At 38.1% G+C, this 23,546-nt stretch overlaps 2 protein-coding genes across 8 annotated transcripts in view; one reads left to right on the forward strand and one right to left on the reverse strand.

The window, feature by feature from the left end:
• The window catches only part of CENPP (centromere protein P), a 225,166-nt gene that overhangs the window by 143,241 nt on the left and 58,379 nt on the right, over positions 1-23,546 (forward strand). The gene's annotated exons all lie outside the window — the stretch shown is intronic.
• ECM2 (extracellular matrix protein 2) lies at positions 448-21,746 on the reverse strand. Of its 6 annotated transcripts, XM_078385444.1 has the most exons (11): positions 21,556-21,746; positions 21,111-21,159; positions 18,030-18,343; positions 14,969-15,157; positions 11,895-12,458; positions 11,241-11,356; positions 8,635-8,770; positions 6,438-6,595; positions 5,079-5,218; positions 1,546-1,872; positions 448-1,425 (listed from the first exon to the last, which is right to left on the reverse strand). In XM_078385444.1, exons 3-11 carry the CDS (start codon positions 18,319-18,321, stop codon positions 1,203-1,205), a joined length of 2,145 nt encoding a protein of 714 aa, XP_078241570.1. In that variant the 5' UTR covers positions 18,322-18,343; positions 21,111-21,159; positions 21,556-21,746; the 3' UTR covers positions 448-1,202. The 6 variants fall into 6 exon arrangements, with proteins under 6 accessions (XP_078241570.1, XP_020662275.2, XP_020662277.2 ...); XM_020806616.3 differs by lacking the exon at positions 21,111-21,159 and having other exon boundaries at positions 21,556-21,714; XM_020806618.3 differs by lacking the exon at positions 21,556-21,746 and having other exon boundaries at positions 11,895-12,404; positions 21,111-21,359.

Here is a 23,546-nt window from a genome sequence, read left to right on the forward strand (position 1 = left end):
TTTTTCCTGCCATGACGCCAGTAATTAACTTTCTTTTGTTTTACAACATCTCTCCACCACCTTCAAGAAGATACTACAGTGGGGTCTTGACTTGAGAACTTAATCCGTATTGGAAGGCGGTTCTCAAGTCAAAAAGTCTGTAAGTCAAGTCTCCATTGACCTACAGTGCATTGAAAACCAATTAATCCCGTAACAGGCCGTTTTTGTTCCATTTTGGTTTTTTTCTGGTCTGTAAGTCAATTCTCAGGCTGCAAGTCAAACCTAAATTTTGCGGCCAGAGAAGTCTGTAACTCAAAAAGTCTGTAAGTCAAGGGTCCACTGTATTCTTAAAAACCTGCTTTCACATATATGCTATATCATCAGACATGGCTGCTTTTGTAAGCAACACATTTTTGGAGTTATACCGCATAATCACTACTCGATAGAGCACATTTCTTAACAGAGGTGTCCATATCTTATTGCTTTATTTTATTATCTGTTTTTTTAAAATTAAATGTGCAAATACATGTTAACCATACAAAAGATAAAATGAAAGTAATGTGACAGTAAGAGAACATACACTACGTGGCTTTAAGCTTCAAATGTTTGCTTACTACAAACATTTTAAACAGGTACCTAAATTGAAACCAAAACAAATGCTTCTTCCAAAAAACAAAAAAAATTGATGTTTGAATTTGTAATTTGCAATATTAAAATGAACCAATCTTTTTAAAAATGCAATTCCAATTAGTAACCTTCATTTGTTTTAATTAACAACAGGAATGTGTACATGTGTGTACATAGAGAGAAACCACATAGAAGAAATACATATATATGGTACAGTATTATTTGGTACAATATTAAATTCCATGTAAAACTTACAGTATTTTCTGCTTATTTGGAAATCCAAGTTCTTATACAGTTTTAGAAGTGTCTGTAGTACTATAGTTCATCACTTTAAATGTCTTGATCAAGGAAGCTATTTAAAATTAATCAGAAGTTCAATAAAAACATGATTTATTGTGCACCCTACAACACTGAAATTTAAATGGATCTTAATATGTGACATTTATCTTACTTGGAAAGAGAATTAGGCTACAAGTGAAACTGAGCAATAATAGTGGCTCAGATATCTTTTATAATTTTTATTTGGTTTAATTACTAATGAAGAACAAATATTCTAAGTATTTTATTTACATATTTTTTGATGGAAGCCAGTCCATTTACTTGATCTTCTGAGGTTTCAAAATCACACTAGAATATGATCTGACACATGAAAAAGCATATGGAGAAAGTTCCCTTGTATTTATATGATTGTATTCCAGATGAAGGTGTTCTAACTGTGAATCTTCATAATCATTATATTCCTCATGGTCGTCGTCTTCTTCCTCTTCCTCCTCCTCATTAGCCGCCCTTATTCTACATATTCGCTCTGGAGGGACTGTTCTGTAAAAGCCATACAGAAATTCGATAAACTTTGATATACATCAATGAAATATTATATTAGAAAAATCCTATTGTGCTTTATGAGTTACTGCATTTTCAATTTGTAAGTAGCTTAATTACCTTATTTTATTGTTGTTGAGCCTTAGAAAATTTAATGACCTCATTTCTGCAATTCCAAGTGGCACAGATTTCAACTGGTTGTGATCTAAGAATACTTCTCTAAGAGACTGGTATGCCCCATAGAATGACACAGGGTCAATTCCATCATCATCAAGTTTGTTGAATGAAAGGTAAAGATACTGCAGTCCTGGTCTCATGTGTCCAAAAACAAATCCTGGAATTCTGTCAATTTGGTTCCCTATAAGTACAAGATGCACTAATGACTTTGGCAGATAGGATGGAACATGATATAACTTATTATAAGAAAGGTCAATAGATTCCAAGTTCCTAAAATAAAGAGAGAGAAAAAGAAATACAGAAGTAAGAGCACAAGCCAGACTGATGTTATGTTGATACAAACTAACAGTCATTCTAAAAAAGCCATCAAGGAAGATTGAAGCACACAGTTATCTAACAAAATAACAGCAACCACTCAGGACACACTGTGGTGCCTTTTATAGAAAGGAGTGTTTGTATTTAATTAGCATTACAAATGATCAGCAAAGATATTTGTGCATCCTCTTTTTCACTGAAGTTCCATCTCACTCCCCTCTTTCCCTTGCTTTTATATAGCTGGCAGGCATGGGTGACATGCACTGTCATTTTCTGGAGGGAAAAGCTGGAACTAACAGCAGGTCCATCTGGATCTCTTAAGGCCTTCTAGCCTTAACTTCACAGGACAGAGGAAAGGCTTCCGCTTCTTCTTTGTTCTTCTGATGCATTCAGATGCAAAATTGTGATGTTATGCAAGAAGGTGCTTTAGCCTCCCATTATGCATGAAGCATGGCTTAAAGGCAGAACTGGACGTTTTGGTGACCCCTGGTATGTAAACTGCAAAATATAGTCATGCTATTTTTTCCCTATCAGGAAGAGAGAGGGGGCATGTCTTGGCACATGGCCAGTCTTAAAGAACTAGTAGTAACTCTTCAGAGCTCTAAGGAAGAATGTTGAATTCATCAAGTTGCGTGATGGTATTTTTTTTTTACCACCAATATATGTGGTCCTGTAACAGAGAGTTCCTGCTATGAATTAATTAATACAAGGATAAGGCTGTAGGCAGAGAAGTGTCAGCAAGCCATTTGCCATTAACAACCATTTAACTTTCCCCAAAACAAGCTCACATAAAAGACAGTTTTTTTCCTACTGCCTACTCTTTTCCCACAGCTGTTCCCCACACTTTTTTTAACATAATGATCATTTTCCAGACACTGATAGATTCTTCTGGACTGTATACCGAAAATAAAATTCATGAGCGTATTCACAGACCCAAACATCTTATTTTTCCCATCTTCACTCATTCAAAACTTGTATGAATTCAATTTATTTGTTTATTCAATTTATATACCACCCATCTAGCAAATTGCAGTATGATTTATTTACTGATTCGCTTTAGAATAACTTTTTCCTCTCTCAGTGACTGTATTAGCAACTGTGATTACTAGTTGTTATTTTTTTTGTAATTTGGAGTACTGACCCATCAGAATCTAAAGTGTTAAAAAGACCTCTTTGAATAAGAAAACAAGATTACTAATAGATGGTGTGTAGGCATCCTTCAGTCTCGAGAGACTATGGTAACGTGGTCTGAATAGAGGCCTTGGAACAGCATCTAGTGTGGCTGAGAAGGCCAACTCGAGAGTGACAATCCCTTCCACACTGAAGACAAATGCAATCTGTCCCCTGCCCAGCTCCCTGGTTTTGCTGGTTTTGGGACTGCCTCTTTGCCTCAGCCTGCTGGACAAGTTTCTCTTCAAAATGGGAGAGGCCATGCTGTACCGCCCGCCTCCAGGCTGAACGCTCAGATATCAAGGTTTGTCATGAGTTCAGCCGAAGAAGGCCTGGGATCAGAAGGGTTAATTACAGCTGAGGAAAATGCTGAGCAATTAGTATCACAGAAAGCTGAATCACCGCCAGATTCTGCTCCCCCACTAGCCAGAGTGAGCGATAAGCTTTGACAGAGACTCACAATACGGAGGGTTGAGGCTCACATGAATGCTTCTCACAGGAACATCAGGTCGACCAGCCCAGAGTTTGTTTATCTGTCTGTCTGTCTGTCTGTTTGTTTGTTTAAATTATATGCTGCCCGCTCTACCTATAGGTCTCTGGGCGACTTACAACAATTAAAATATAATAAAAATACAATAAAAATACAAAACAATTAAAATACAATTAAAATAGATACTCTAAAAATTGCCATCAGGACCCACAGTTGATTTTATTTCAATTAAAAGAGTTTTAACAGGATGGAATGTTCCTAGAAATTAGGTGATTGTTGCTGCTATATAATTTGTACTCAGAGGCTTGGAAGCTTCTGGAGGCAACAAGTCAATTCTCTGGCTCACACCCACGTTCCTGCTTATCTTGAACCTTGCTCTCTTGACCCTTGTCTTTCGGACTCTGACTTCTGACTACAGTTTGTCTTTGGCTTTGACAATTTGGCATCTGTTTTGTATCTTCTGGACTTCTGACCTTGGACTGTCTTATTGGACTTTCACCTGCTGAATCTCCTAGGAACATGACAAGGTTTCCCATCTGTTGAGGTCCATTCCTAAGGCCTTCAGATCCCGCTTGCAGATATCCTTGTATCACAGCTGTGGTCACCCTCTGGGGCGATTTCCCTGCACACATACTCACGACATGCCCAAGCCAACGTAGATGTCACTGTTTCAGTAATGTATACATGCTAAAAATTCCAGCTTGTTCTAGGACTACTCTATTTGGAACTTTGTCCTGCCAAGTGATACCAAAAATGCGTCAGAGGCAACGCATACGGAACGTGTTCAGCTTCCTCTCCTGCCGTGCACAAAGGGTCCAGGATTCAGTGCAGTACAGGAGTGTGCTCAGGACACAGGCTCTACAGACCTGGATCTTGGTATATGCCGTCAGCTTCTTGTTAAGCCATACTCTCTTTGTGAGTCTAAAGAACATGGTAGCTGCTTTGCCAATGTGTTTATCCAGCTTGACATATAGAGACAGAGTGTCAGAGATCATTGAACCAAGGTACACAAAGTCATAAGCAACCTCCTATTCTTGTGTAGAGATGATAATAGAGGGAGGTGAGTCCATGCCCTGGCCCATGATTTGTGTTTTCTTCAGGCTCATTGATAATCCAAAGTCTTGGCAGGCCTTGCTAAAACAGTTCATAAGTTTTTGGAGCTCTTCAGCAGAATGGGCAAGAACAGCATTATCATCAGTGAAGAGAAAGTCCTGCATGCATTTCAGCTGAACTACAGGAGAAAGGACTCATAGCATAAAACATTCTTTTTTGTCTTCCACTGCGCTTGGATCCTATAGTTAAATCATAGAATCATAGAAAAGTGAAGGTGGAAGGGGCCTACAAGGCCATCAATTCCAACCCCTGCTCAAAGCATATCTGCCCAGTGATTATCTAAGTTTTTCTTGAGTGCCTCCAGTGTTGGAGCACTCACCACCTCCCAAGTTAACTCAGGTAAATCGGTTGAACAGGAAAACAATGAAAATAAAAAGTTTTCACTTACTCCTGATTGATCCATGCCAAAGGAGCTATTCTGCTTTCTTCTAATTTGTTGTGTCTTAGGACAATTGTGTTTATATTTTTTGTATGGTTAAAGCATATTTCTGTAATTTCTTCTATTTCATTATTATCAAGGTATAATTCCTGTATAAACACATAGTAGGAAAAGGACATAAGTGAGCAGCATACTACTGATAGGTTAAAAACAATTTCTTAAAATGTACAATCAGTGATTTAAAATTGCTGTGCATTCTTTTCTGTTTCAGGACAACGTTGCTTAAAACATGTGACATCCAAATAAAAACAAAAGGAACACATTTTCCTCCTTATATATTCTGCCAATTCTAAACTTGAGTTATGTTCCTGAGAACAGTTAACTATGACATGGTGCTCTTTTTTAAATTTAATGTTTTACTAAAACATTGAGCCAAAGAAATAAAGAAATAAACCAGGTTCATAAATCATATTGCTTGCATCAAAGCATGAGTATGAAATATACTTCATATTTAAGAAAAGTTCTCATGTGACTAGAATTAAATTCTAAGACAGAACTTTTAATAACAATTTATTGCAGCTATAGGGAAAAGAAATAAATTCATATATATAACAAATATGAACTTGGTATTTACAAAGGAATTTCTGGCTAAAATCTTTTTGCTTTAACTACATAAATGGCATATATTTTGAAAGCAATTTTCCAACTTAAAAATTGTCATAGACATTATCAGTTGCACACTGATTCACACAACTCAGTGTGCAACTGATAATGTCTATAACGATTTCTTAATGCTATTTGCCGCAAAAGTTATGCTGTTTGTGTTATACCAGCATAACTAGGCAAGATTTAGTTACCCAAGTTTTTCTACCCCAGTGCGTTTTCAGTAAGGGCCTCCCAGAATCTTTGCAGTGAACAACGATTTCCATTCCAACTGCTACAAAAGCAACCTAATTACTGATTTAAGTAATAGATATTCATTGCCTTCCTCAAAATGGCATTAGAAGTGGCTCTTATGAATAAGCTCATTCTTCAGTTTGAATAAGGTGTGCAACACATTCATTTCAGAATTTAGAAAGCACCAGGTAAAATATCTAAGTGTGTGTGTTACAGTATATACTCCAGCATGCTCACAACAGCAGTTTGGGATGATCACTATCTGTGGAAATAATGAAACTTGAGAAGTGTATATGCTATCTGTGCACCACTTCAAGGCGTGCGTCTTTATACTGGGCTGATATGCATTTAATTGGAGCAATATGCCGGAATTGATTCCCGTGGTCTTGAAATCATTGCTAATAAATGTATGTCTCTTGTGGCTTAAGTATTATGAAAAATAAAAGTGAGCATCCTAAAAAGAAGTCTTACCTCAATTGAATGGGGAAGACCCTGTGGAATAATTCTAAATTTATTTCGCCCAAGCCGTAAATATGACAAGCTCTTCAAAGGTTGGAAAGCTAAAGGGCTGACATTTGCTTCACTGAGTTTGTTGCCTTCAAGTTCTAACGTCACCAACTTTTTAAAACCTTTAGAAAAATAAAAGAACCATTACAAGAACTCACATAATGAAGCTATGCAGGAGGGTTTCTGCCAATAAATTAAAATAAAGTAAACTAATAAAACTCCAAGGGATGTCATGGCACTGCGGGTTAAACCGCAGAAGCCTCTGTGCTGCAAGGTCTGAAGACCAGCAGCCGTAAAATTGAATCAATGCGACTGAGTGAGCTTCCATTGCTTGTCCCAGCTCCTGCCAACCTAGCAGTTCGAAAGCATGTAAAAATGCGAGTAGATAAATAGGTACCACCACGGTGAGAAGGTAACGGCATTCTGTGTCTAGTTGTGCTGGCCACGTGACCACGGAAACTGTCTATGGACAAACGCTGGCTTTATGGCTTGGAAACGGGGATGAGCACCACCCCCTAGAGTCGGACATGACTGGACTAAATGTCAAGGGGAACCTTTACCTAATAAAATTCCAGTGAATTGTCTTGGAACAATTGATGCTGCAGCACAGCTGAAGATAAGTAGATATGGAATCCACTGGGAAGACCAGTAAATGGAAGGCAATAGATGCAGTAAATATTTTTAAATATTTTATATAGTGTCCACATTGAGTAATAAACTTTGTGCCCCAGGACTTGGTTTTAGTGAAACTCCATTTGTATGAACATTTTGATCACAGTTCCAGTTGTAACACAGTTGGTTTTACATAGCAACATTATATGACACTTTTGCACAACACAGATATATGGGGTTCAGGAATCATGAATGAGAAGAAGGACCTATGTTTTGAGTTTCTACTAGACTTAAGAAACTAATTTTCTGCACTGATAGCCTCTGTGGAGTGTTTGCCTCACAGAACAAGCTACCATTACAGTGGTGCCTCGCTTAACGGGCGCTCCGTTTAGCGACGAAACTGCATAGCGACGAACTTTTTGCGACTTTCCACCATTGGATACACATGCAAATATTGTACTAGGTTCTTGCAAAGAAGTGTGAAAAACTGGAAAAGCCACACTTTGATCTTAAATGTTATGGATTTTGGGTGATTGTTATCTACTATTATTTGTGTTTGAAATGGTGCATGGAGGGTGTGTGCATTTTGTTCTAAAGGGGAACAATATTTCTGGCAGTTTCCAGGACTATCCTTTTCTTTCAGAGTTCACAGAACATCATTTAGAAAGGCTAAATGTGGTGTCATAGCATTATGTTAAACTAGCTCAAACTGTGCTGTTCACACAGAATCAGACATCCTCAGAAGAAGAGCTCTAAGGCTTCAGGGGTCAATGTGGAGTAAGACACTTCCCAGCGCTTTGGTAAACAAGCACTGGCCTGTGTGGCTTTTGGTCTGAGGCTTGGGAACATTGCTGTGTTTTTCCATTGCTGTTGGAAAGAGAGAATTTGCCATTGTGGAAATTCGCTTACTTTGATGGGATAAGCAATTGGAGTTTAGTCTAAAAATAAAAAAAGGATTGCAAACCAGGGGGGAGGATTTTAAGGGGTTTGGACCAAGAGTCCTACAGTCCCTTACCACAAGAATCTGTATTAGCATGTAGGCTAATACGTGTCCTCTTACTGTGGCCCAGGCCAGATTGCATCTACATCTTCACTTGTCTTTACATTAATCATAAAACAATGCTTGTCCTCTTGAAAAGTGTGTAAAATGTGGAATGCCACTGTAAATTATACTGTTAAAATACAAAAAAAAAAAAAATACAATTTGTGGACAATTAGATCTAGAACACTGTAGTGCAAGAGGTTTGTTTCACACATTTAAAGTGGGCCTTCATAGGATCTATGTCCACTGATTCTATTAACACATTCCCATGGATGCTGGCAGCAAATTCAGCATGCTCTGTGATATAGAATGGTTTTATGAATTAAAAGACATCTCTAAGGTTAAAAAGACAGACATATCTGCGGTATCTTAATGAAACAAATAATATGTTCCTTTCTAAATAACAAAAAAGTTGCTTCCCGCCACCCTTCAGAATTCTCTTTTCTTTTTCTTGCTATGAATTTTAAAGATGCAATTCATTTATTTGAATTTATATTTATAAAATACCTTGAAAGCTGTCTTCATCAATTGCATGTAGTTGGTTTTCATTTATTTTAAGTTCCTCTAAAGTTGGTGGCAAACCAGTAGGAATATGAACTAGTTCATTTCCATCCAGATATAAACGCTGCAGATTCTTCAAGTTCTGAATCATTCAGATATAGAACATTTAAAAACAAAATAGGAAGTCTGAAGAAGAAGACTTGTCCAGGAAATTTCAGATTAACTTATTAAACTTTGTATTTAAGGTGTCACAATCATAGAATCATGAAGTCGTAAGAGCTTATAAGGCCATCGAACATTTATCGAGTGCCTCCAGTGTTGAAGCACTCACCACCTCTCGAGGTAATTGGTTCCCATTGCCGTACTGCTCTAACAGTTAGGACGTTTTTCCTGATATTCAACCAACATCTGGCTTCCTGTAACTTGAGCCCATTTTCCTGCACTTTGGGATGATAGAGAACATACCCGGTCCCTCCTCTGTCTGACAGCCTTTCAAGGATTTGAAAAGTGCTGTTACATCTCCCCTCCGCCTTCTTTTCTCAAGGCTAGACATGACCAATTATTTCAGTCTTTCCTCAGAGGGCTTGGTTTCCAGCATCCTGATTATCTTTGCTGCCCTCTTCTGAACCTGTTCCAATTTCTCAGCATCATTCTTGAAGTATGGTATCTAGAACTGGACACAGAACTCAAGATGAGGCCTAACCAGTGCTGAATAGAGGGGAACTAGAGCCTCACAGGATTTGGAGACTTTATTTCTATTAATGCATCCTAAAATGTCATTTGCCTTATTTTTGTAGCCACATCATACTTTTGGCTCATATACAGTTAGTGACCTACGACGATTCCAAGATCTTTCTGACAGTATTGCTGAGCCAGGTATTCCCCATCTTTTAACTGTGTGTTTAGTTTCTTTTTCCTAGGTGCAGTACTTTGTACTTATTCCTGTTGAATTTCGTTCTGTTGTTTTCAGTCCAGTGATTAAGCCTATCTAGATCATTTTGAATTTCGTTTGTCTTCCAGGTTATTAGCTGTTGCACCCAATTTTGTGTCATCCATAAATCTGATTAGCATTCCCTGTATCCCCTGATCCAGGTCATTAATAAAAATATTGAATAGCCCTGCGCCCAGGACTGATCCCTGGGGTACCCCACTTGTAACCTCCTCCCAGTTTGAGAAGGAGACATTAATCATCACCCTCTGACTAAGATTCTGTAGCCAACTGTGTATCTACCTGATATCTGTTCAGTTCAGCCCACTCCTAGTTAGCTTGCTAATCAGAACATCATGGGACATTTTGCCAAATGGTGAAGTCAAGATATGGACTTGGACTATGTCTACAGCATTCCCTCTATTCTATCAAGGACGTTACCCAATCAAAAAATAAGATCAGATGTCCGGCAGGATTTGTCCGTGACAGCTCCCTGTTGACTTCTAGTTATTACTGCTTTGTTTTTTAGGTGTTTACATACGCTTTATAATCTGTCAGGCTGACTGGCTTGTAGTTCCCAGGTTCCTCCTTTTTGACCTTTTTGTAGTTAGGGGCGCTATTTAACTTAATGTTTATGTATTCTAGCACCACTTGCTGTGTGTTACCATTGACTGCTTTACAAATGTAGCCTATATTGCCTAAATTGTCTTTAGTATAGAAAGTATGGATAGTGATTAGTGCTGCAGCTATATTGGCAAGAACTACACATTTTAGATACCTGCAGTAACCCTGGCCATCTGAAAACAAGTATAAAACCACTTGATTTACAGGTCAAGGCGATTCTTTGCTTTAAAGCAGGGCATGACGCCACTGCCAGGCCAGCCACTGGGCTAGCAGCTTTCTACCAGTGCTGAGAGCAGCAAGGTTGATGTGCAGCAAAAATGGAATCGTTTGAGTGCTGTCTCCACTCCCCTGACAAGAACAACACTGGCAGCCAGACAGTCCCAGGATGGACAGGAAGCTGTCCCAGCACTGGTTTAATCTTTGGTCATTGTTAAGTTCCTTAAGGATTCATTTACAGTAGGACCCTCATATCCATGGGACCAATATCCATGGTTTCACTTGACCATAGTCTACTGCAGCCCAATATACAACATACAGGTGTGCCCTGTTGTTGCCTTTGTCCCTCTGTCTTGTATGTTGTATTTATATGGTTGTTATATCCACAGTTTTCAGGTATCCAGCTTGTGGAACTGATCCCTCCCGCTGTATTTCAGCAGAGAAGTTGTGTGCATTTCTTTTTTTCCTCTCTGTTTTCTATGACATGTATGAAATGGGATTGATTAGGAACAGGGCAAAATATCATGTAAAGGCAGTAGTTTATAATACCCAGTGTGGTATAGTGGATACAGTGACAGACTAGGACTCAGGAGGCCTGGTTTCGAATCCCTGCTCAGCCATGGAGACTCACAGGGAATGTGGAACTGATAAAAACATTCCTCAAATATCTCACTTATCTTGAAATCCCTATTAGGCTCACTACAAGTCAGTTCTGACTTGATGGTACAGAACAACAATTTAAAATAATATTAAACTGTGCAATATGAATTAAGTTCTATTACAAAACATTACTACACTGGATACAGTGCCATGTTATTGCAAGTTAAAACCAAGATTTTCTTACCTTAAATGCATGCAGCCCTATGCCAGATAAGGTGATATTATTTTTACGAAGATCAATCCTTTCCAAATTAGGAATTCCATTAAAAGCTCCATCCGGAATGGAAGTTATAGCATTCTCTAAGAAAAGAAAAATATATATTAGCTACAGGAATTTTGAAAATTTTACCTCTACTTATTAAGTCTTCCTGATTAGTTTAAATCTTGTCTACAGTTTTACTGCACAATCTTTCAGTACCGCAAGGAGACGTTACTGAACATTTTATCTAATTCTTCTTCTACAGAGGGACAAAGCTTATTCTCCATGCCACTTTTTCAGTGTGGAAGGATTTGAAATAGCAGATCAAATTATACCACATTGTTTCCATCCCACCATTAATCTTCACCAAAAGAACAAGGTCTGCCATAGTAAGAGTAACATTAACACAGGGAGCTTTTGAACATTGGTTAAATTGATAGGAAATCAACTTGTCACGTTTTTCTACAGAGACCTTTCTTGGGTATTATACCTGCTTCTTATTTGTTCTAAACACTCCTAATTAATATCATAATGCATTTATTTCGGCACAATTAATATTATTAATGACTACCCTGTAGAATCCATCAGGGGAAGGGCAACTAAGAAATATTTTAAATTGTAGGCAGACTTTTTCCTTACCTACAAGCTCTATGCTTGTAAGTTCTTTATCCATTATTGGAGGTATTTGTGTCAGCTTGGCATTAATGCAGCTTACTGTGTTGTCCAAGATGGAGCACCCAGTTGGCAATGGAGGAATTTCAGCAGAAGGTTCAGGAATCGGGAAACGTGGGGGCATTCTGAATACATCACCGCGCAAAATATCTTCTTCCTCTTCCTCACTTTCTTCATTGTTTTCATTCTCTTGCTCTTCCTTTTCTTCCTCTTTCTTGAGTTCTTTTTCAATTCTTATTTCTTCTTCTTCATATGCTCTCCTTTTCTCTTCCTCTGCTTTCATTTTCTTCTCTTCTTCTGTCTGGTTGTTTGTGTGTCCTTGTTTTCTCCGTTGTTTGTGGCTTTTTATTTTTTTCTTCTTCCTGTTCTTGTTTATTGTATTATCTCCTTTCTTTTCAAGTAGTTTTTCTTTCTTTTGACCCCTTTTAACTTGTGTCTGTATATCATGTAGCAACAAATCTGTAGGGTTGCTGGGTGCTGGAGAATCACCAGAAAATTGAGATTTGTCATCTAGTGAAATGCTATTTAGTACTGGAATGTAAGGACATCAGGGTGATGCGCATGAAGACACAGTTGATGGCAATATAAAGAGAAGTAATAATACAGTTTTTAGTATTAAGCATTAATATATCCGCTGAAATATAGTAGTTATTCATGTATGAGAGAAAAGAACTTGTAAGAGTGATGAATATTAAATATAGAAGTGCAAAGGTTAAAAGGTATTCAGAGTGATTTATCTTTTCAGTAGTTAGCGATAAACAGTTTGTCTCTGTATGTTTTTAAATATATATATATTTATAAAATTTCTATTAGTGTTGATTTTACTAGATCAGCTCATGTTTGTTTCTTCAAGCCCCTTGTTTTCATAGGTGTAGTAGTTACTTTCTGTAACATAGTTATACTAAGGTTCAAAACAAAAGTTTTAAGAGATCTAGTTAAAATGCATGGCTTTTGATTGCAAAAATTGACTGCATCTGATGGCTAAGAATTTCAGTGCTCTTATGTTAAATCTGGAGTAAAAACTATTGGGAATAAATAAAGTCATGTGCCAGTTGCTTTGTAATGATGTTTCTTTTATTAATTGCAAATTAGGACATGATATGCACCAACATTTTCAAATGCAGCGTGCATATTATTCCTCATATCTGATCATTACATTACTACAATACACTGTATGTGTACTGCCTTTGTAGATATTCTTGAAGTGGCAGGTGATGCAGAGTGCAGCCACCAGATTGTTGCATAGGGCAACTAAGTGGGACAGTGTCATATCAATTCCCAGTACACTGTACTGGCTGCCTATGGTGTGGTAATTTGTGGGGAGGGGAGACCTTTCTCAGCAGCTGCATTAAGTGGAATTCTTTCCTCAAAGAATTACCTTTGGCCTCTATTCTGTTGAGTTTTAGACAACAACTAAGGGGAAAGGCCTTATTCAGGATTTCATCATGTAATTTGTACACAGAACTTGATTGCTTTGCACTTATGTACAGTGTATAATGTTATCTTTTTTCATGTTATTTTTCAAACTTTTCAGAGGTGCCTCACTGACCTCAGTGGCAATGAGTTACATTCTTTTGAAAACAAATGAGTGGATTATCACACAGTTGTCAAAATTCTGTTGCATAAGTGATAAGTAAGGGGAGATGGTCAATAATTAAAGAGTTGTTCCTTCTGTTTCAGGGCTCCTACAGCTTGTATGCAATGAGACTAACTGCATGCAAGTTGGATAAGTGGTGGAGTAGAAGTAGGAACTCTTTAATCAGCAGAATTCTCTCCCTGCCAGTAAAGCATAACTGACTCAAAAGGATTTTGCCCTTTATTATGCATAGTTCATTTTCTGTATGAAAATTACACCATCAACAATTTTTGTACATTTAAATACATTAAATAAGGACATTATATATTGTTGAATAATGTAATAATGTAAAGACACAGATTCTAATAATAAAAATAATATAAATAAGTATTTATAAATAATTATTATAATTATTTATAATAATTATTTATAAATACTTATTATAATAATTAAAAATAAAAACAATTAAAATGCCCACAAAAAGATCTGCAGTTGGTTGGATGTAATATTTAAGCCATATTAAATATGTTTTCCTCCTGATCAAATATTTCAGCTGAAATACTTATGGGCTGGTTTGGGTATTGAAAAGTTTTGTTTAATAAACTTTAAATCAAGTAATCATGTCTCATTTGCTTGAAGAATTTGCTTAACCTTTCCTTTTCCAGAAAACACTTGGAAAGCTCACAACACGTTTTACAAAATGGGACACCAGGGAGGCATTACAATAGGTTTATAATACAAGGCTGTTTGTTGTTGACAGATTTTAAGGCTAGCCTACATTTTATCAGGAGAAATATGAATATTGTTCATACCAGTACACCAGTATATAATACAAATACCTCACCTTTAAAACCAGTCAAGACTGTTGCTAGGTTTTAGGCTTAGCCAGGTTCATTCATACTGAGGCTTTATTTACCGTATTTTTTGCACCATAAGATGCACTTTTTCCCCACAAAACAGGGGGGTGGAAAGTCTGTGCGTCTTATGGAGCGAAGAAAACAGATTGTATTTTCCTGTTTTCTTCTCCTAAAAAATTGGTGCGTCTTATGGAAAGGTGCGTCTTATGGAGCAAAAAATACGGTATATCTGTCTGTTCATATCAAGACTCTGGCACATGCCAGTGGGAATAAAATGTGCATCCAAATGCTAATGTATTAAGAGATGAGTTGATAACTGGAAGAAAATGTACCTTGTAGCATTCACACGGACAGTATGAAGAGTAGTTGCAACAGCCCCATGACAATAGTAGCTCAGACAGTGTTAAGCATAAGTAGTGAGAGCACCTATGGGTACAATGACCCATGTGCTTAGGGTTCACTGTAACCTTTGCTTAAGTATGAAAATGCTTAAGTTCATACTAAAGGTTCTGCTGCTTTTATGATTTGCATGTGTCACACTGTCTACATTGAAATGTGTTTTGTGTACATACTAAGTTACAAATGTGTGAGAAAGTGATATACTGTACCAATATCTGTACAAACTGGGCAACACTCTCCTTCAGGTATCTTGGGTCTGTGACACATTAGAGGAGGGCATGAGGTTTCATCACATAACACCCTTCCTTTTGAGCAGAGGCATGTCATACAAGGCTTAGGAGACCACACAGCCTTGTCATACATAATCATTCCATTTGCAAAACAGCGTCCTTCCTTTCCTAATGAACAGAAAACAAAGCAAAAGAATTTTTTTAATGTGTAAAATAAAATGACAGTTTACTATGGCCGTTCTGTGATTTTAGCAACAAGACACAAGTTTCTGTGGAAGTTCGTACACACAAGTCAGTGAAGGCTTCCCATTTCAGTGTCAAGACCACATGCACCACATGTAACAGGGATGCTATGCAACACTATCCAGCATGCAAAAACTAGTATAGTGTAGTGGTTTCAATCTCAGAATTTATTTATTTTATTTTATTTTTACCCTCCTTTTCTCCTTAAAAGGACCCAAGGCTGCTGAAGCTTAGGAAGCCCATGGCCAAATACTCAGCCATAAGGTTCATTGGCTAACCTTGGACCAATTAATATTCCCCAGTCTAAGCAAGTTCTCAGTGCATAATTAAACGGAAAACAGTATTTCTGGAAAAGGTTTTCATTTTTGGATAGCAAATATTTTCTGGTTTCTCTAAGTCTATATCCTTCTGTTCCAAATTTTTGTTTAATGGGTGGAATTTATTGAAACTTCAGCCTTTTACTCACATTTTAAATTAAGAGAAATATTTTTCAGAATGTACTCTGGATTTAGTCTGAGGTAGCTTAAGATCAGAAAAACAGAAGGAGGCATGATATAAACTCAGAAGTTAACAATTCCTCTTTCTAAGTAGGCAGTGAAGAGAGTTTTACTTGGTGAACATCTACAGAATTTCAGTCTTAGTTTGTCTTAATATGTTTTTATCTTAGGAGCCTTGTGGCTCAGTGGTTAACCTTCTGTACAGCAGCCAAAACTATGCTCATGACCCGAGGTTCAATCCCAGGTAGTCGGCTCAAGGTTGACTCAGCCTTCTATCCTTCTGAGGTCGGTAAAATGAGTACCTAGCTCACGGGTGGGAGGGGCAATATGTAGCCTGCATAATTAACTTGTAAATCGCCCAGAGAGTACTTTAAGTGCTGTGGGACGGTATATAAGCAGCATGCTTTGCTTTTTAGACTCCTAATTATTGGCGTTAAAAATGTTGAATGCTAGTGGTATTAAAAATGGGAACACCATAGATTGGATTTTAAGATATATTTTAAGATCTTGTGGATATGCATAGAAAGATGTGATGTTGTGACATATTAAAATATAATATGTAAATGAAAGTGGCAATTGCTTCCTGCTACAGTATTATAGTTCTGTTCTACATATCTGTAAGTGCACAGCCAGATATTCCATTTAAGACAAAATTTAAAATGTGGTAGCACCAAATGAGCTACAGAGAATTATAGCAATAGGCTCTGCCTATATGCTCAATCTTGTTCCCAATCCAAGTAAATTATTTTAATCTCCATCCAACAATCCTAGAAGATCCCAAACTTCCTGTTCATATAGAAATACTAGAAAATATTTAAAGGTTTGTCTGGTTTGTTCCTTTCTATTTGAATTGTCTTTCAGAAATTACTGCCTACCATTCTGTACATCAGTGCTGGGCTGTTTAGCAAGACCTCCTCTTGGTACCCACAGGCTCAAGATGTCTTATGTTATTGGATGCCTTCCTGTAACATGAAATCAGCATCTTCATATGATATTTCTTGTAAAGCTACCCATCAGAATAAAAAAAAAATCAGCTCAGTTTATCTCTTGTTGAATAGCTGGTACCTGATCCATAATCATGGTTGTGAGATTCAGAGTAAGCTGTAGGAGCAGATGTTTCCTCCTCTCATGTCTGGATTCCCTTTGTCATCTATAAATATGATCAAGGGCTATGACAACATCAATGTTAATCATGGCTAATGGTAAGCAAGCATCATTCTGCTCTAAGCATGATTTGTAATCAACGATGGTCTGAATAGGGGGTTTTCGCTTTGCAATGATCGGTTCCCTGCTTCAGGAACCAATTTTTCGCAAAACGACGATTTTTGGACAGCTGATTGGCGGTTTCAAAGTGGCCGTCAGGTAAATAAAATGGCTCCCTCCTGTTTTCTGGCACGGATTACTCGCTGCACAGGCACCGAAAATGGCCACCCTATGGAGGATCTTCGCTGGACGGTGAGTTTCCAGTCCATTGGAACCCATTGAAGGGGTTTCAGTGCGTTTCAATTTTCGCATTATGACGTTTTCGTTCTACAGTAATTTCGCTGGAACGAATTAATGTTGTAATGCGAGGCACCATTGTATGTTCAGTATCATCAGATCTGAGAAGAAGGTGTCTAATACAAGAATGTCAGTAGGATGTCAAGTTACCATAGTTTTCAGTGTATAAGATGCCTCCCCCCTACTCTAACCCAAAATTAAGAAATGTAAACAGGGCTTAGCAAGTGGAGGGGAAAGCAGGAATCAAAGCACTGCAGGATCACTTTGATCCCTTTTCCCTCCACTTGTTTTTTTCTCTCCTCAGCTTACTTCTGTGTATAAGACGGCCCTCAGTTTTTAGTACTATAAAGATTTTAGACAAAAGTATCATCTTTTACACAGAAAAATACGGTACTTGGAAAATGTTCCTGCTTTCACCTAACTTCACTTACAACTTCTTACATCCTTACTGGAAATACTACAACCTTAATGGTACAGCTACTTATCTACAATACTTCATTGTTGTGTCTTGGTTCACACCCCCTTATTTTGCCTGAAGTAATCATTTCTCCTGAAAAAAGTATTCTTCTGCATTGTCCCCATTGTATGGGACATACAATATTCAAAAGATTACTCTGAACTCATTAAAAATAGCTTAATAAATAAACCACTCTAAGATACATTCCTATGGAGCCAAAAAGCATTGATTGCCAGGCTTGTAACGCTTCTGTATAATGGACAAAAACCATATATGGTACACAGAGTTAAATGAAAAACAGATGGACAGCTAGGAAAATAAAAAGTAAATTTCCTTGGCTTACCTGGTAAAATATTGTAACTTGACTCTTGTCCATCCAGACCAATAAAAGAGTCAACTATTCCAGTAATATCACCATCAATATTAATAAATGGAATGCTTGGTATTGGGGTTGTACGGACTGAGGGTTTGATTTGGGGCTGCTTGTTTAGTCTACGGTATCCTGTGGAGCCCCTTCTTAATCCTCTATAGCGCATTCTCCTCTTTGCCATAGGCCTTCCATTGTGTTCATTTTGAGCAAGAGCAATACACAGTGAATAAATCAGCAGATAATAGAATAGCATCTTTTTTTGCATTTTATCCTTGTAATGCTGTATCCTATGACAGAACATGGAAAAAGTTGGGGAGGGGTTAAAGGTTAATGCCCTTTCAGAAAATGTAAAATATAGGCTAATATCCTCCTCTGTAGCTGTGCAAATAGCATAACCTTTAGAGGCAAATTGGCCCAAGGTAAGACGCCACCATAGAAATTTTCAGTTGCAGGCTCAGTTACACAACTTGGTATGCAACAGACAGTGTCTGTTGTGATTTCTTAAGGGAATTCACTTCCAAAAGTTATGCTGTTACGTCAGTGTAACTGGATGAGAGTGTTTGTTTGTTTGTTTGTTTGTTTGTTTATAGAGGAGTACTGTCCTCTGAATATGCCAGCCACAGAAACTGGCGAAACGTTAGGAAGAACAACCTTCAGAACACGGCCAAAGAGCCGAAAAACCCGCAACAACTATTTATTTATTTATTTAATTTGTATACCGCCCATCTGGCTGCTTAGACCACTCTGGGCAGTTCACAACAAAATAAGATAAAAATAGCAGCATTAAATAATAGCAGCACAAACATCACAGTGATATAAAAATAGACTATAAACATATATTAATCATTCATCTTAAAATACTATTTGGCCTACAGGATTATGTAAAATGTCACATTTAAGAAAAGCAAATGGCCTGATACAAGTTCCAATGAATGTCTCATTCTCCTCCATAAGGAACAAAGTCTTTTGGGTGGTCCTTGGAATTATAGATTATTGTCTCAGGAGGTTTGACTTCTTTTCAGCAGCAAGTGAAAGTATTTATCGTCTCTCCAGTTGTTCATATTTGCCTTAGATAATATAATGTATATAAATTATTCTGAAATAAATATAATCCAATTGGCATGGTAACTTATTTATATATTTTTCTTTACTTTCCACAAGATATTGATGCATGCCTGAGGCAGTTAATTTATTCACAAAGGCTAACACTGAATGTTTCATTTTTAGTCTTCTAAAAAAGATATCACCCCTTCTATACAGTACTTCTATTGTGTAAAGGACGTGGCTGGATAGCTCAGTGATTTAGGTATCTGGTTATAGAGCCAAAGGTTGGGAGTTTGATTCCTCCTTGTGCCTCCTGGGAGAAAAGCCAGCCTGTGTGGCCTTGGGCGAGCAGCACAGACCCAGGGTGCCCCCAGAAGAAGGGAATAGTAAGCCACTCCTGAGTTTTCTTTACCTATAAAACTTTGAAAAGAGTTGCCATAAGTCAAAATTGATTTGAGGACCACGCAGCTTTCTGTGTTGTTTTTATATAATTTTAATTGTTAGTTGTTCTCTTGATCATCTTAGAAATTGAGTTGAAAGATTACAACAGAAAATATAGTACTTGTTTAAAATATCTGAAAACAGAAAGAGGTTATAACTTTTGTGATAGTCTTGCACCTTACCCCACTTTACATTTTAATTTTTCTTCCTTTCATTTTAGTCAAGCGTGGTACTCCCATGGCAACACTCTGATGTCATATTCAAACGTAACGGATGGAGTTGGGTACTTTTTTTGCAGGGGCAGGGGTAATGGAAAGTTGTTTTTTTTTACAACTTTAACACAAAAGGCACACAAAGTGCTACCTTACTGGACATGTCCAGATATATGGATATTTTTCTATGGAACATGGTTATTATCAGTACCTGGTCAAAGTAAAAGAGGGAGCTGACCAGGCTTCTGCATTTCTTGACAAATATTTAACTTTTTTTTTCTTTGAACCCAATACATTGTACTCACATGAAATATAGGGGTTGCTTATATGCTGCCTCATAGCACTTAAAGAACTCTCTGGGTGATAGACAATTGAATTAGGCTACCCATCCCCCCCCCCCAGTGAACTGGGTACTCAATTTACCAACCTTAGATTGGCCGAGTCAACCTTGAGCTGGCTACTTGAGCCCATTGGGGTTGAATCTGGGGTCATGAGCAGAGGCTTTGACTTAGGTATTGCAGTTTAACCACTGCACCACAAGGCACAGTTTAGCCATTGTGCCAGTAGTCATTATTATGATGTTGTATGCTTAATTACATTTGATTAATAGAGATAAATATAATTATCTGCTTAATCAAACTTTATTTTCTGTTCAGGAAAGGGATGGGGTGGGGTGAGCAGTTGTGGCTGACCACATGTTAAGCGTAATCTCATTAAGGAAGTAACATCTGCCCTGGCCCACAGTGCACACATATGTTGCTCATACCAGTATGTATGCAGTATTTCAGGAAACATGATACTTTTGCAGGTATATAATATTGCATTGTGAGTTCTTTATCATTCTCTTTTGCCAAAAGGATAGTGACAATGGTTAAATATATTCGGTTTATCCTTCATCACAAGTCCTGTTGTTTACATAAATTATTCCATTAAATCAACATTTCCAGATGGACTGCTTTAAAAACAAAAATCCTGTACAGAATCTACTAATGAATGAGATTTGATTTTTAACAGTATACTCTGTTTATTTTAGTTTATTTCATAATTTCACAGAAGTGGATTAAACTGCATATTGATTGTTAAAACAACGTCAACTGGATACTTATTCTGAATAAAAATTAGCAATGCTTATAACCTTTTTAAAGTGTTAATGGTACTATTCATAATAATTAAAATTAATAATACTGAATGCACTATACTTTATGCAAATACTGTACATTTTCAATTTATTCTCTAAGATATATAAAAAATAATGTTATAAACTTACCAGCACAACTGCAGTTTTTGCAACTGATAAACACAATAATTCAACTACTAGACTTTAAGCAATAATTTAAAATGTAAATATATATATTACCTGGAATCTAATCTATGAGTTGATTCTGCTTGGTTTATTTAATCTCCAGCTGCAAAAGAAAGAAATCTATGCTGCTGTCTTTAAAATAAAGAAAGCAGCAGTAGAATTACGTTGAAACATATTAGATGGCTCCTTAGGGTCTGAAATAATTCCTTTCCTGGGGACAAAGCTCTGTTCTGTCCTGTGTGTAGAGATTCTGCTAATAAAGCTGTTGAGAATAGTACAAACTTCACGTTGAGAAAATGGAAAGCAGCACAATACTTTAGGTCCTTAGGCTGACAAGGCGCAGCTGGAAGCTGCACACAATATGCTTACATAAGTAAAGAAAACAGGACTATTTTCATAGAACCTAGGAATCATTTGCAGATAATTTAATTTTTATTTTGCTATAAACATTCCCCCATCTTTATTTCAATGCAGATTTATTAAGGTAGAGCTTACATACCTAGCTAAGCTTTCAGAAAAAGCACCCCCAAAGTTGTCACTTTCTTACTCAAAGATCGTGTTTGTCTGGTAGCACTATCTATTCTGGTTGTCTTTCTATGCAGCAGGACTTGTTCAGGATTTAACAACCTTTGTCTTGTTAAAGAAAGGAATCAGGCATAAAAGGATCTGGAACAGGAGAGCATGCATTTCTGCTTGTCTTTTTAGTCATTAAAGGGTAAAAAGTCTTGAAATATGACACTCAAACATAGCTTGGTTACCAAAAAAGGAAAGTGTACATTTTCCCCCAAGTTCTTTATGCCAAAGGGGTGAACTCCTCTAATTATTTTGCTTGTTTGGCTCAGTTTTGTCATTTTTGGGGTTTACTAAATTTCAGAAATGACAAATATATATTTAAAATAAAACCAACACTCTCTTGTTTGAAGCCACGTTATTTAGCTTGCCATAAATAGACAATGACCCTTCTACTTTAAACATAGTGTCATATTTGAAAAAAACAGTAACTCTGTAACATTGCACAGATCTCTCCTTTAAAAGTTCCTGATGTCAGATTTATCTCCATTAATTCTCTTGTGTAGAAATTGTCCTATTTGTAGAGTGCAGAAGGGCATTGCTGGCAAAGTACTGTAGTGTCAAATCTAAGAGGTCTCCCAAAAGTACTTTTAGACTTATCCACAGTATCCTCATCATGCTTGAATTAATTAACAGCCCCCATCTGTCCTTGAACTCCCTTCAAACATCAGCCATTGAGTAATCCGCCAAGAATTAGGGAAATGACAGGTACAGCATATTGAACTCAATTCAACCAGACTTTTAAATGAGTTCCCCCATGGGAAAAACTTAGAAAAACAATCAGGGAGAATTCCTTGAGTAAATAAAACTATTAACTGCCCATGCCCTGAAATTTGTTACCTTAATATGAGAAAGGGACTGGTATAATTCCTCTGAAGTGAAAGTAGGACCTAAGAGATTTTTTTTGATGATTTGTGAATCTGAAGTACTGAAATAGAAATCAATATTTTCCTTGATGTATATGACTAGAGGTGGGCATGAACCTGAAAGACAATGGCTTGTGACAGCTCATGTTTTGTGGTTAGCCGTGAATCACAACCCACCATGAACTAACCAGAAAACCAAGCTAGTTTGTGATTTCGTTTTCTGTTCATGCCTGGTTGGTGGGGGCTCCTGTGGTGCCGCCTCCTCCTCCTCCTCCTCAGGTGCCATGCTCTGAGGCAGTGACTGGACTCCTTGCAGGGCAGCCAGGCCCCTGCCTCTGAGCATGTGCCCAACCCTCAGCTGATCGCCTTGATTAGCTGGGAGGCAGGTACATGCTCAGAGGCAGTGGCCAGCTTCCTTGCAAGGAGTGCAGTCACTGCCTCATAGTATGGCATGGTGGTGGTGGCACGGCAGCAGGAGCAGGTAAGCTAAGCAACAGGGGCAGTGGGAAGGGGGCAGCAGAGCCATCCTGATTTGCTGAAGTGAATGGAGCACTAGGGAGGGGGAGTTCAACATGTTCTTTTGCTTCGGGCTGTGGAGAAGAAAGGCAGAATCCGATCCGATCTCCCCCCCCACACACCGGGCGGCTTCTCCCGCTGCTCCCGATGGTTGGGAGGGGAGATCAGATCAGCTTCTGCCTTTCTTCGGAGCAGCCCGGCTCCTCCCAAAGGGCTGCCCCGACTGTGCTTGCAGCAGCAGAGGAGGTGCCCGGTGGAGGAGAAGGCAGGAGCCGATCTGGCCTTTCTCCTCCACCGGGCACCTCCTCCACTGCTGACAGCACAGTCGGGGCAGCCCTTTGGGAGCAGCCGGGCTGCTCCGAAGAAAGGCAGAAGCTGATCCGATCTCCCCACACACACACACCGGGCGGCTTCTCCCGCTGCTCCCAATGGTGGGGGTGGAGATCGGACATGGCCGGGAGTTGCCGCTGCGGGTTGGATCCAAGCCGCGAGGGGAGGGTGGGAGGGAGGGGTGATCCAGATGCCTTTCAGGCATCCC

Source organism: Pogona vitticeps, chromosome 2, assembly GCF_051106095.1.
Source record: "Pogona vitticeps strain Pit_001003342236 chromosome 2, PviZW2.1, whole genome shotgun sequence".
In the NCBI taxonomy this organism is placed as follows: Eukaryota; Metazoa; Chordata; class Lepidosauria; order Squamata; family Agamidae; genus Pogona; species Pogona vitticeps.